The sequence below is a fragment of the Sebastes fasciatus genome, chromosome 19 (assembly GCF_043250625.1).
Source record: "Sebastes fasciatus isolate fSebFas1 chromosome 19, fSebFas1.pri, whole genome shotgun sequence".
Taxonomy (NCBI): domain Eukaryota; kingdom Metazoa; phylum Chordata; class Actinopteri; order Perciformes; family Sebastidae; genus Sebastes; species Sebastes fasciatus.
The window spans coordinates 16,254,389-16,269,329 of NC_133813.1; the positions used below are offsets into that span (position 1 = coordinate 16,254,389).

At 40.9% G+C, this 14,941-nt stretch overlaps 1 protein-coding gene across 1 annotated transcript in view; it reads right to left on the minus strand.

Annotated features, from left to right (window-relative positions):
- Positions 1–331: 331 nt before the first annotated feature.
- The window catches only part of epha5 (EPH receptor A5), a 71,905-nt gene continuing 57,295 nt past the window's right edge, over positions 332–14,941 (minus strand). Inside the window, exons 14-19 of the mRNA XM_074617448.1 lie at positions 11,449–11,516; positions 11,214–11,355; positions 8,781–8,930; positions 4,096–4,289; positions 2,097–2,261; positions 332–960 (exon numbers count right to left, since the gene is read on the minus strand). Coding sequence (XP_074473549.1) covers positions 849–960; positions 2,097–2,261; positions 4,096–4,289; positions 8,781–8,930; positions 11,214–11,355; positions 11,449–11,516 — 831 coding nt within the window. The 3' untranslated portion in view covers positions 332–848. The remainder of the gene's footprint in view (positions 961–2,096; positions 2,262–4,095; positions 4,290–8,780; positions 8,931–11,213; positions 11,356–11,448; positions 11,517–14,941) is intronic.

A 14,941-nucleotide genomic window follows, 5' to 3' on the forward strand; every position in this document is an offset into this window, starting at 1 on the left:
GCAATGAAGGGTGCATTATGTACTCTCGTCTTGCATCGCTTTGGAAGATAATGAAGTCTATGATGCTGAATGAGTCTGGACCTTCCATGACCCGTACAGCTGGGTTGTACAACTGCACTCTTGTCGCATGAAGACCTGCCTAAGACAGGAAAACAAAGTCCAAAGCACATCAGAATGGCAAAGCAAGGACTGAAACTAATGAACATGTTGCTCTTGGTCCATTATTACTTTTTTCCCCCCGCCTGAGAATGGTGTTCAGTTCAATGACTCGTGATGGGAGCTGTACTTCCAGAGAAAATTGCCAGAGGAACCGTTCAGATCCACCGGGTTCAGATCACCTGAGACGGGCTGAAAAAGTTCAGTTCGAGCCCGCTGCATGGAACTCCCGTATTTGTGATACAGCCAAAAAGTGCTGGTTGCTCTCAGAGCCAGATCGGCGGTCTATGCTTCACGTTTGATATGAGAGTATCCAAACAGTGCACAGGAGATATCACAATCCCCAAGATTCACACAAATGGAATAATTAGAATGAAAGAACTTCACTTCAGTTCAGTTTAGCTCACCGTCTTCTTTCCTTCATGTAGCACCACTCAGCTCAGTTCAGTTTGGTTTCAGTGCTTCAATGTCAAACATCCCCAAGGACACCACAAGCAAACTCCACACGCAAGAACCACAAAAATGTGGATCGTCCAGTTTAGATCCATAAAACACTGGGTTTCTTTGTCCGTAGAAAGTGCTAAGCTGCTCTAGGTCCAACAGCAAATCCGAGTCTTTTCGTCACATACTAGGTCCATTTATAGTGTGTATGTTCATATGTGTGTATTTGTGTGCGTGCCTGTACATATGCATCAGATGTTTACGGTAGAGTTGGTGCTGTTCATATGGACTCTCATCTCCTGAATACTAGTGATGATTTTTTTTTGATGCCCAGCCAGGTTCACTCCTACTCTTCGCAAATCCCTGAAAAACAGCACAGAAACAACAGGCCCTTATTTATCAAGAAGTCTGTGAAGTGATTAAAAAACACTGTACTTGGCAATATGTAGGACTGAAAGCTAGCGTTTAAAAGGGGTATTCTTGTGTTCTTGTTTCTGTGTTACTGCAGCACAGTGTTGTTACAATTAAGATAATCAATATATAATATCCTCACAAGGCTCAGCTCATGTAGATATCCTGATTAAAGCAATAAAACAAAAACTGTCATAATACCGATATGGTAGTTTCTGGATGGTTCCTGAGTTATGCATTCATAAGTCATACTGATTTTTTGTAGCTATCCCTATCTTTATATACACTCTCAGTTCGATGGAATAAAGGGTGCTGGCATTTTATAACCTTTTCACAATCTTGCAACCTTGTATTAAATCCTGTTTCGACCTTCACAACATTTTGTGACAATGTTCTTTCCTTCTCTAAGTAAAAACTAGAATTACTGCGTCGTGGTTGCAGGCCTCCGCCAACCAGTCAAGTTGCAGTTTACATCCATGTCTGTCCAAAATGTCATCGCTTCATCATTTTATCCTATTAGACATTTGTGTGAAATTGTCATAATTAGCATATGAATTCTTGAGTTATGGCCAAAAACATCTTTTTTTTTTTATGATGTCAGTGACCTTGAACCACCAAAATCTAATCAGTTCATCCTTGAGTCCAAGTGGACGTTTGTGCCAAATTTGAAGAAATAATCCTCAGTCATCTCTGGGTTATTGCGTTCACGAGAATGGACCGGATGGACGGTCAACCACGGCTGTTGCCGGCGCGAAGGCATAACAAAGTAATAAAGAAAAATTAGTTCAGTTTTGTACTTTCTGCGTTGCACATTTGATGGTTGTCATTTTTATTGACATTTTTTATTTTTTTTTACGAAATTTTGAACTTTAAATGGTCAGTCCACCCCAAGTGTTTGCAAGGACCGCCTTCTACCACGAAGAAATAGTCCCTAAAAAAACTGAACACAATGAGGTCTAGTAACTTTCTCTCAATTAACATTTTTTAAAATGTAATTTTGCAGAAAACATGTTTCTATAAACCTGAGTGCTACATGACTAGACTGTCCTAGTACTTCTTTATGTTTGTACGTGTGCAAGTGGCCTTACTCCGATGTCATCTGAGCCACCGTCTCCAGTGTAGAGTAACCTCCTTCCATGAAGAGCTCAGTGTAACGACCCATCTTGATGGAGTCGAGCCATTCCCCTACGGTCTGGCTCCGAGTGCTGCAGCTCCCTTCTACACTGGCATGCTCCACTAACAGGTTGGAGACCCTGGTGCATATGAAGATGAAGATACAGCAAAAGACAGCAATCAAATTAAAGCACATCATTGTAATAAATATAAAGGAGTGGGATTCACTGTGCCATCGACTACATTTTGAAGCCCAGGGCTGAGCTCAAACGTTCTGAGTGAGGCTTCGTTATGCTAGTTATGCACCATCACGCAAAGCTGAAAACGCTGTCCACTCAAAACTCTTTGTCATTCAGCTCACTCTCCATGCTATCAAACAGACATGCTCATGTAAGCTAACAGTATTCTCCACGCTGGAGCTAGAACAGGAGTGTCATGTGGAACAAGGACTGGCGTTCCCTTAATCTGGCTAACTGTCATATGTTATTGCATGGACTATTAGATATGGCATTGATTTATTAACTGTGTTCCTGTGTGTTTTTGTAAGCGTGTGTGTGTGTGTGTAAGTGGAAAAGAGAAATATTTCACATCATTTCATTATCTCCGAAAAGAAGATCCAGTAATGAGGGTGTCTGACTAAATGTCTGCTTCAGAGCACTTATAGCCGTTTCATGCCATTATACACTAATGCAATGCATGCGCATAGTGGGGAAATACTAATTGAATATCCAAATGTTACAATAATCAACAGACACCCCACTGAATACAATTCACACTAATGTGTAGTTTTAAGAAAATCGAGCCACTTTCATTAATTTCTCTCGTCTTCTTTGCAGGCATGGAGCAGTTAGAGACTATGTCCATCCTGATTTAATTATGCAGCTACGCAAGACTTCAATAAAGACTATCAATAAAGACATTTCATCTGAATGGTGACGAGTCTATTAGCTTGCAGAGCTGGGTTTCAGTCACTTAAAAGTGAAAAGGTCAATTAAAACAAAATGCATTTTCAGAGTTTAAAAGAAATGCCGGTAAAAACCAACATGTACTGTAGCTACGGAAGCCCTGAGAAGCAAGTGAGAAAAAAAAAATCTAGCGATTTGTTTTCTAAGTCTGATCTAAATTGTTTTCTCTCCTGTGTATATAACTTAACAGGTGAAAAAAGGTTTTGCCAGGATAATATTTCTAAATTCCTTACTTTTTTTTTCTTTTCATATGTGAAACAGGAAGAAAAAAAAAAGTTTTTGCAGAGTGAAAAAAAAAAAAAATCACACACGAAACAGGTGATAAAGTTTTGCCATGTCTAAAAACTGACCTCAAGAGGCAGGCTGAAGTGCACCACTACCCCATATTCTAAATAGGATGAAAGGCACTAATGTTTTCTTCCAAGTGAGTTTTAATTTATCCATGCACTCTAAACACTAAGTACATATAATGTGTGTCAACAAGTTATGCAAATTAAAACTCGCATGAAGAAAACATGAATGCTTTTAGTCCTATTTAGAACATGGGATAGAGGTGCACTACAGCCTCTTGTGGCCGAAATTAGTATTACAACAACGCACACAAAAAAAAAATCAACTGCAAAAACTTTTTTTCCCCACCTGTTTCACGGATTAAATGTTTTTTTTTTTAAGGAACTTAAAGACTATCCCGGCAAAACCTTTTATTTTTTTTTACCTGTTAATAAAAACAGGAGAGAAAACTATTTAGATCAGAAAATAGATCACCGGAATTTTTTTTTCTCACTTGCTTCTCAGACCTTCCATATATATCTCTTCTTGAACAAATAAATACAACATTACATTAAGTAGTATTTTACTATAAGTAGGAGTTAGAATTAATTTGCGCTGGGCTTCAAAATAAAAAAAACACACAGTAAATTCTTAACACATTTTCTTCAAAATAAAAGACGTTGGAGAAGAATTTTGTTACGTTTTTGATATGTTGTTGTTTTGTGTTGTGAATTCATACCTGTGTGAGGAGTTGACCAGCTTTTTTAATGAGCTGGGATTGCGAATGAGTTTGTCCAGTAGACAGACAATCTCATCAAACTTGGGGCGGTTGCTGCGTTCTCGCTGCCAACAGTCCATCATTAGGTGGTACAGAGCCTCAGGGCAGTCCATAGGACCCGGCAACCTATAGCTCTCCTCTATTGCCTTTATTACCTGCAGACAGATGGGGGGACAGAGAAAGAAAAATAGAGGATCGTTTTTTTTTTTTTTTAAAGTGATACAATACCTGTACAAAGGATCTGCTACAAATGTGTTTCAGAGTGGAGACCAGCCAGAGCAGGGCAACATGTCAGCAAGTCTCAATCCTCCCCTCCGAAAAGAGGACTTGGAGCCTGCTCCAACTTTAACTTTAATATCCCCCAAGTGGAAATTTGTCCGGCAGCCAGGTAAATCACAGACTTGAACATAAAACATAATAAAATACGTAAAACTTTTGAACTCAATAGAGAATAGAATAGAAATGCTCCACCAGTGCGCCTACATTGGTATTTTTGCTTATTATGATGTCATTTCTTGGAGTATCTTCAAATGCATGACGCTAAAATCTGTACAACCTACGCTAAACGGTTATGTAAGTCAATAAACCATAATAATTCATACAAATATATATATATATATATATATATATATTTTCCATAAAATGTTACTAAATAAACGCACAAAACATATTGAGCCAAAACATTTTCCTTCTTGTAAAGGTTGTTCAAAAGATTCTGGACTTTAGAGAAGAAGAGACCAATCTGCTGTCCGTGTGTATTTTAACAGGCAGTAATGAGGTAATATGATGATGCAACGTGCACCGCAAGATTGGGAATCTGTTCCATTACCTTTATACCCTTAAAAGAGATAGAACGACAGAAAAAAAGAAAGAGAGATGGCAAATGTGAGAAATGTACTACACTACTACTAAAGTCTGAAGAAGACGAATCATTCCCGGGGTATGGAGAGGACACAATTTGTTTGACGCCCGAACATGTAATAACCTTTTCACAGCAGGACCGCGACAAACTTCAGCAAAAATGTTACCTCCAATTTGAAAATCCTGATACTTGCTCCGGGGATGCTTCTGCTCTCTATCTGACCCTGCACTCAAAACCTCCACGAAGTTAGCGAGCAGAAACTAATCCCCTGCGAGGATCAACAAAGCAACACATCATAAAAAAGCCTTATTTGTGTATTTGATACGCTGCACATCCCAGTTAATCATTTCCGCAAGTAACAAGATGCAGCACCGAATCACAGAAATGTTTTTTTTTTTTTGGGGTTGGGGGGGGAATTGAATTAGATGAATAATAAATAAACCCCCGGCTCTCTGCGTTAGACCCTGCAGTGGAAAGCAGCAGGCTACATGTGCGTGCATGGTACGCTCAAACCAAACGTAAGAGAGGGAAGCGCGGCATCGAATCACCGTGGCGTGCTGAGACCGGAGAAGGAGAGCCACACATGGTTGACTGGCAGGGAAGGAAAGATCAGAGGAGGGAAAAAATTAGCTAAAAGGAAGACAGGACAGACCACAAGGAGGGAAAGAATACACACAAGAGATAGTATTTTTGAGAGATAAAAGAGAGGACGAGAGGAAGGAGTGAGGGGGGGGGAAATGGGAAACAGAAGGAGAGAGCTTATAGGAAGAGAGTGTGAGAGAGGCCCGCACTTTCTGCAGCAGATCAGAGAAAATCCAGCATAACGCTTTCAATTAAACATCAAACGCCTTCTCCTCTCCTCTACTCTCCTCTCATCCTCCGTCTCTAGACTTCTCTGAGACAGACAGCCTAATAACCAAAAGGAGGAGGGAGGGGTCTGAAGCAGAGGATGAGGAGGTCACTGGAGGGCTATGCGTGCATATGTTGCGTGTCTGTGGGTGGGAAATTAGCGCGCGAGTGCGGCGTCTGAAGCAAATGCTACTTTCTAACTCATCGGCACGCGACCCGGTGGCAGTTCTCCTCATTAAAGTGACCTCCGGGCTGCACTATAATGTACCCTCTCCTCCTCTCTTTTCATCACCCTCTTCTTCTCCTCCTCTCTGATGCAGGTCACGTGGGTGCTTCCCGAGTGGAACTAACTCGCTTTTCACTTTCTAAAAAATATTTCTAAAATTGCTGCATTTTTGTTTACAAGTGATCTAAAACACCTTAAGCCCTAATGTGAGATGCATGCATATAGCCTATAAGTGAGTGCACAGCCTGCTATTTTTCCCTGCCATGTGTTTTTCTGCTTAGCTCTGCACCTCCGCGCGTATTCACCTGTTTCACTCTTCTGCTTACGTACACCTTTCTCTGCACCCCGCAACGTCTCTCTCTGTGTGTTTCCATTAAAAGCCGTTCATTCTCACTGTCCACGCTTTGCAATAATAGATTTCTAATAACAGCTTCCCACACAGCCCTCCCTATTTCCACCTCCATTCAGCCTCCCGACAGGAAGGATGTATATTTCGCCTACATGTCTTTTTTTTCTCCCTCGACATCTCCATCACTGTCTTTACAAGCCCACAAGAAACAATGCAGCCGCCTTTTTGCTTATATGTTTTACTCTAATGGAAGTTAACACTTTGCATGCAAACTGAAATGACACATCTGTGATTTTATTCTGTTTACTTTTAAGTTAAAGTGGCAGTGGGCGGTATATTTTTGGCATCATTGGGCAAAAACTTCCATAATAACCTTTCAGCATATTGTAACTAAAGTGTTCTGAGAGATAACTAGACTTCTGCACCTCCTCATGGCTCTGTTTTCAAGCTTTAAGAAATCTAGCCCATGACGGGAGACTTTGACCAATCACAGGTCATTTCAGAGAGAGAGCGTTCCTATTGGATGTGCTCCGGTCATGTGACCGGAACTTGGCGTTCCTTTAACAGATTTCACAATGGCTGCTGCGTCACAAACTTTCTCATTTTACAGCTAAACCGTACACTACAAGATGATTCTGAAAACATTTGAGGCGAGAAATAAGCATTGACGTATAATATTGATTCATATTTGATCAGCGTGGCCGCTAGTTGCGAAGGACCTCAAGATGTGTGAATGAAAATGGGTTCTCTGGGTACCCACGAGTCTCCCCTTTACAGAGATGCCCACTTTATGATAATCACTTGCAGTTTGGGGCAAGTCATAGTCAAGTCAGCACACTGAAACTGACAGCTGTTGTTGCCTGTTGGACTTGAGTTTGCCTTGTTGTGATTTGAGCATATTTTTTTATGCTAAATGCAGTACCTGTGAGGGTTTCTGGACAATATTTGTCATTGTTTTGTGTTGTTAATTCATTTCCAATAATAAATATACACATACATTTGCATAAAGCAGCATATTTGCCCACTCATGTGGATAAGAGTATTACATATTTGACAAATCTCCCTGTAAGGTACATTTTTAACAGATAAAAAAAGTGCGATATACGATTCATCGCGATTAATCACAGACAATCATGTGATTAATCATGATTAAATATTTTAATCGATTGACAGCCCTACAAAATACCTGTAATTCAAAATCTATCATGATCTGTGTTATGATATGAAGCAACCCCATGTTGGGTCTCGGTCTCAACCTCAAGGTTGAGAAAGACGGTCCTCATTGAGGTTCAAAATTCATTCTTGACCTTTTGACACTGCAGCTGAGCAGCTGACACAGCAGTTTTTCCTCAACTGCAGTTTCCAAGGTCCTTTCGGAAAAAAAGTTTGACATTTTGAGAAACGCGCTTTCTGGCAGAGAGTTAGATGAGAAGATCGATACCTCTCTTATAGCAGTCTGTTAAATATAAAGCTATACAGTCAGGAGACAGGGAGGAAACGGCTATCTGTCAAATGCTAACACATCTGCTTAACAGCACCTCTAAAAGCCTAAAAGTCACTAATGAACATGCTATATCTCATTTGTTAAATGCCAGACTATTTCTTGGCTCTTGGCAGTTGCCAGGCAACCAGACTCCAAGAAGTTACTGGTTACGGCCAAGAAATAGTCTGGCACACAACCCCCCCCCTAAAAAAGCATATTGCCATTTAATTTCAACGGATTAAACAAACAAGATAATGTTGTTCTAATTAGTGAGAAAACAAGGAAAGCTTTCTACAATTCCATGGCAAATGGGCAAACTGAAACTGCCAATGAAAATCATGTGATAGGATTGAAAGCCCCAACACCATTTTTTTAATTAACTTGTTTATTTATTGACTTTATTATTATTATTATATTTTTTTCTCTTTGCACTATTATTAATATTTGTTTTTTAATTTGATTTCAATTTTGAATGCTGAGTTTTTTTTTCTCTTGTGTAGTTATTGTGTTTGTTTCTAAGCTCAATTACTTAAAAAATGGTTTATAAACTATTGTAATTACGAACTGTAAATTGCATTTATGAAAACAACATTGAAAAAAAGGGGAAAAAATAAAGTATGAAAAAAAAAGAAGAAAAAGCACCAGGACAGCTACTAAATGGACCTTGTGGTGAGATTGTTTTCTCAGTTTTTCTAGCTATTTCATGGCCATTGTCTACTCCTACATTCTTTGCATGCACCACCCACCGGGTGAAAACAGATTTCCACTTGGTGATTAATTTGTGGGGTGAATAGTTCAAAGTTAGACAAATTCAAACTGAAAAATACACACAGCAAGCACACAAACGGTTTCCATAACGACATCACATCAAACTTACATCTTGATTGGACATCTCCCAGTACGGTCTCTCTCCGTATGACATCACCTCCCACATGACGATCCCGTAACTCCACACGTCGCTGGCTGAGGTGAACTTCCTGTATGCGATCGCCTCCGGAGCCGTCCAGCGAATAGGAATCTTCCCGCCCTGCGACGACATGCGAGAACATTTAATGCAAACACCGCATTGGATTGAAAGGAAACTAGAAATTGTGACCTCAACATTCCATTCGTTGCGGTGCTTAATATAAATAACCCTGATAAATTTACATCGACAACAGCTCAGTGCCACAACTAATGACCTTCCGGTTGTAAAAATACAGCTGCAGTCGTTCAAAGTTTTACATTTCGCTACACAAAGAAGGAAACCGAGAACAGACCTTAATTGAGACACTTGTGCCACATGCGGTCCAACCTACAATTACACTAATGAATACCGTTTAAGGAACACATTCACGATGCCGAGTTTCACTTTCTTTTAACAAATTCCCTGTCCTAACTGTCGGGGGGCCCGACATTCCCCCGCTCGTTTTCCTCATCTTCATTATCGCGCTTTCATTGCGAAGATAGAAAAGTTCACAGGATGACTGCTGAGTTCCAGACGAGAATGTGTTTTAGAGCTGATGAGTAGTGAAATTAGCTTGATGCAGTATTGATGAACACAGCGGCGGGATATCTCAGGGTCTGATTATTCGAAGGGTGTGAATTACGTTATTCTCACTGCTCTGTCAGGGAGAAAAAGAGCGACACAGCGAGAGAGAGAGCAAGAAGAGATGTAGCGTGGCAGCGAGAGGTGAGTGACAGGATATCTGGCGCTAAGGCAGCCAGACTCGGTGCTAATTGAGTGTTGCGGAGACTGAGCCGAGTACTAATTGGGCCTCCTCCTGCAGGAAGCAGCCAGTCTCTGGCTGACAGGACGCCACTCAGCCGGGGACACACAGCTCAATTTAAAAACCGCTGCTGCCGTCTATGTGTGTGCGCGAATGTACTTTGTGTGTGTATTGGGTTTAAACAAGACTCTTGTGTGAGAGTTTTCAACTTAATCCAAAATTTGATATACGACAATAGGCTGCACACACAGAGAGATACACACCGGATTAAATATAAATGTCCTCAAAAGACCTTAGGCTGTATATAAAAAGTGGACGTCACCCGTTGGTTTTACGGACTACGGTTTTGAAGAATCGAGGCATTTTGGCCGTCACCATCTTGTTTTTTTGGAGCCAGGAGGGTCGTGTCTAGCAGGTAACACGCAATTGCAAAATCTGGCAAAAACTTGCAAAAACTCTTGTGAGACTCGCTGCCCGACGTCCTATCCAAGGTCAATGCCTAACCTTAATTATTTCGAGGTCAATGCCTAACCTTAACCATCTCGTGGGTTACCTTCTAGACACAACCAGCCAGGAGTGACACGAGAGGGTGGAGCTAAATACAACCCAAAGCTGAAGTCATTTCAAGGTGACCAAAATGTTACAATTGACTTTCATGGACTGTAAACCTACTGTGGAAGTCTAAAGGCCTTTACACACCAGTGGCTTTGTTTTTGGTTGATAAATTTACGCAAATATTACGTGGCGAAAAAGTGCCGTACTGCATCAAACGATCAAATTGTGCGGAACCGGTTGAGTTGCGTCTATATTTATGAAACAACAACACAGAGGATCTGTGGTCCGAACTACCTCACAATAAAATCCCTAGATATATAACATTCGCAAGTGAGTATTTCACATTTTCGTGTCGTTTATTTGTCATCCTCCCCATGTGTTAAGGTCTTAAGATGAAAACGCGGACAACTCCCAGACTGGACAACGCCATGGTAGCGACCTGCCCTAAAGCATACCCTGCTTTATGATCTATTTTACTCTACATGGGACCATAATTTACTAAATGAACATCATGCTGTATTGAAGAAGACTTGAAACTAGCAATTGAGACCATAAACTCATGTTTACGATGTTTACTGAGGTGATAAATCAAGTGAGAAGTAGGCTCATTTTCTCATAAACTTCTATACAATCTGACTTATTTTAGCAACCAGAGGAGTCGCCCCCTGCTGGCCATTATAAAGAATGCAAGTTTAAGGCACTTCTGCATTGGCTTCACTTTTCAGAACTGGAAGTTGCCGCCTGTCAAAGACACAACAGTGTTGCAAACCTGCCAAACATTTGGTGGTTCCAGCTTTTAAATATGGGGATTTGCTGCTTTTATCTGTTTTCATGTCATGGTAAATATGAATAAAATATCTGAATAAAAATATGAATATGAACAAAAATATCTTCGAGCTCTGGACTGTCAGTCAGACAAAGCGAGAGGTCACCTTTTTAAGACCAGCATTTTAGACTTGATTACTTGAAAATCACAATCTACAGATTAATTGACAATGAAAATAATCAGTTAGCAATTATACATATACAAACATATACAGTCTTACCCGCGTGGTGTACGCAGCCTCCGGGTCATCTTCCAGGACTCGGGACAGGCCGAAATCAGACACCTTACTCACGAGGTTGCTGTTGACCAGGATGTTACGAGCTGCTAGATCGCGGTGGACATAGCCCATGTCGGAGAGGTATCTGCATTTATCAACACAAAGGAAAGGATTAAACACTAATGCCCTAATGATGTGTATACTTAGTAATATATTGTGTGTTTGTGTTTATGTGTACCTCATGCCAGACGCAATGCCACGCAGCATACCAACCAGCTGGATTACAGTAAACTGACCATCATTTTTCTAAAGAAGAGAAAGGACAAACAGGAAAGTCAATGTTGTAAATCCACTGAAATGAAATTGTGTGCGTTTTGGTTGATTGCCTGCCAGTAAATATGAATGCTGTTGACCCAGGATGCTCTATATGCACTTTCAGTTATACAGTGCTTCTCCATAGGGTCTATAGGGCTGGGTAATATGACAAAATGTATCCTCAAAACTATATAAAAAGTCTTTCTTTCATATTTTTCACATCATTTCTATCGTGATGTAAAAAAACAACACGTTACGCCAATTTGATATAGACTATTTATTTATAGATTTACCAGAAAAAATGCTATATCGTGATATATAAATCGTTATCAGGATGTGAAATTACATATATCGGGATAGAAGATTTTGGCCATCTCAACCAGCCCTAGTGTCTATACTGTATTGTATTTCTGTGGTATATGTGCTCTAGTTTTGTAATGATAATGGAGTTCCCACATGGTTGGTCATTAAAAAAAAAAAGGTCTGTAAAAATGCAGTGTGGTTCAATGCAGATAACTTCTTCTATAGTTTTTACTGTGTGTAACCTGCAAAACTGGGTCATCTCTCAAATTAATATAGAGAGGCAAAAGAGAGATGACCTCTGCAATGGAAAATGATAGCTAAGCATTCTGTTAACGGCCATAGCATGAACGCCACACAGCCATTAATGCCACAATTACTGTAAGTTATAGTATAGCAACAAAGACACACCTCTGCACATCCAACTTCAACTCATAGTTATATAGTCAGTGGAGGATTTTGAGGGTGAGGACATTATTTCATCTTACTCTCATTTACGCTTCTCATTCCTGGAAATATAAATTCCAAATAAACTCTAATGATTAAAATGTACTACTGGCAATGATGATAGCCAATCATTGCTCTCTGTTTGGTATCACCTGTGCACTTTTATACCCCAAAACCATGATTACGGATTCCTCTAATCCTGCCCAGAGCTCGTTGCTGCCCTGCTGTCCAGAGTCACACCATGTTTTATGAAATCACCGCCTCTGGTAGAAACACCGGCCTCGTCTCCCTCGTCCAAGTCAAGGCCACTTTCCTGTTCCTCACTTCAAGCCCTGGTTTAACCTTCTCGTGCGGGACCTTCGAATCTCCATACCCCAATATTACTAATTAGGTATTTTTAATAACCAAGGAAAAATGATGATGGGGCAAAGAAGATTTTGCATGCTGGTCAGCAGGTAGCTCCTTGAAAGAGCTGGCAGACTTAAAAGAGTACTCCACTGATTTAGCATTGCACTCCTATAACACAGTTGGACTCATAAAAAGACCTTTTTAAAAAAAAACAGCAGTAGAACAAGATTGTTTTTTTTAATTTTCCGCATTCTTCTACGGTTAATGCAGCTTCAAGCTGCAGAGGTCTGGTAAACTGACTTCTTTCTAACTCCACACACCCAGATTTTTTTTCATTTTGAAATGTGTAGTCTTCAGCCCCAACTGACGCTAACACAAGTGACATCACTTGAAGTAACACTTTTGCGCTGTAGTTACCAAAGAAATTAAAAAAAATAAAAATAGGCTGACTGCCTAAAGGTGCTAAATGCGAGATTGGGAGCATTCCTGTTGCCTCTGCATGGCTCTCAACATGGCGACGGCTGAGCCAAAGAGTATAGTAGCAAAGAAACTAAACACCTGTGTTTTTCGACAACAGACACTGCCGCAATTTTGGACTGAAAACGCTTATTATATTTATAATATTTTATTGTTACACAGACCAAATAGGTAGAATATAACAATAAAAAATATGTTTTACTTTTGTACGACACTAGGCAGGTGGCAGATGTTTTACTGGCGTCCGGTAGTCGCTCTCAGTCCAAATGGCAGAAGTGTAGCTTTGCTGCTGGGCGCTGATGTTCGAACGAACAATTGACTTTCATTTCTTGGCAATATACGTTCTTTGGCGTCTCGTAGCTAACGTTGCTAACATCACTAACAGTGAAAACAATAGCAAAGACTGCTGACAGACCTAACGGTGTTAACCTGGGGGGGGGGGGGGGGGGACCAGAGGGTGGATGCTATGCTTCCGCAACAACGCCGTCGGTCGGGACTGCGTTATCAGCTGTAACCGCTAGCCCGTGAGGCACGCCCACATGCAAAAACATGCACTAAAAGCACGCGTAGCCGGCAACAAAGCAAGGAGGACACACAGAGGGAGAGAGACTTCATTCTCTGCTCAGGTAGACATTACCCCTCTATATCTTTACATAGCAGATAGTTGTTTGCTGCTATATTAATGCTCTCAAAATTGTACAGAGAACCTTTAATGCTAAAGGAGAAGGTGTTAGAATGCAATCATTTACTGTTTTCATCAGTATTGTATGAATACTAACTGCTTTTTCCCAATGACAGCTGTCTGACTGTTAGTTCAAGCCTAATCTTCCTCCAAATCCAAATGATTCAACCATCACCTTGTCCCTTCTCCAAATTTCGACAGCAGACATGTAGCTCTCCTACTCCTTAACCTCACTTTCCATCACTGCTGCAGCTACTTTTCTCCCATCCGTCCACAGCAGCAGAACATCCCACTTCCATGTGAAATGAGATGTTAAGCCAAAGATGTGAGTTATGAGCCTCGTACTGCATTGTCCGTAGCTGTGACCCTTAATCCGGGAGCCAGTCCAGCCCCTGCTTCTCTCATGGCTGTGCCATTTATACCCAGCCTCAGTACACTAGCCATCCATGTAATTACTTCACAGGGTTTGTCGGCGCTGCTCCGCCTGCTGGTCTCCCAACTTGTCTGCCTCCCTTTGCCATCCAGGATTACTCCCTAAAGCACACGGGGCAGCAGCTTCCTCTGACCACAAAACCCTGCAGCACATCCTTCCTCTGTGTTTTGTACCACAGCTTCCTCCCATTCCACACAGTCTGGGTGAGAACATCTTGTTCAGGTACATATCTTTCCAGTCTGCGTTGCCTTTCAAGCACACCTCCGAACACCAACACACTATTCTCACCTTTCCCAAATTTCCATAATTGCCGCTCTGAAATATGCCTTAACCGCGATACAGTCGTATGACCTTATTCTCTCTCATTTCTCCATTAGCCACCTGCTGCAGGAGTTTTTTTCATGCAGGATTTAGCCTTGTCCGCCAACTGAGCATCTTGCCATTGTAACCAGTGAATAGACTTAAGTGCTCTGGAGAGGGATCACTTAATTCAGAGGATTGCCAGCCTTCATTATAGTCCACCTTCCCCACTCAGTCAAGTCCAAATTGTCTAGACAGTGCAGACGTGATTCCAGCCACGAGTGCTCAGAGATGTCTTTCATATTTTCTGGCCAAGTGATCTGTCAGTCGGGACTAGAAAACATTTAAAAAAAAATGTAGAGTAACTTCAAAATTTGCAACACGTAGACACTGTTTGGGCTCCTGTGATTATTCAGTATTGTTTTAGAG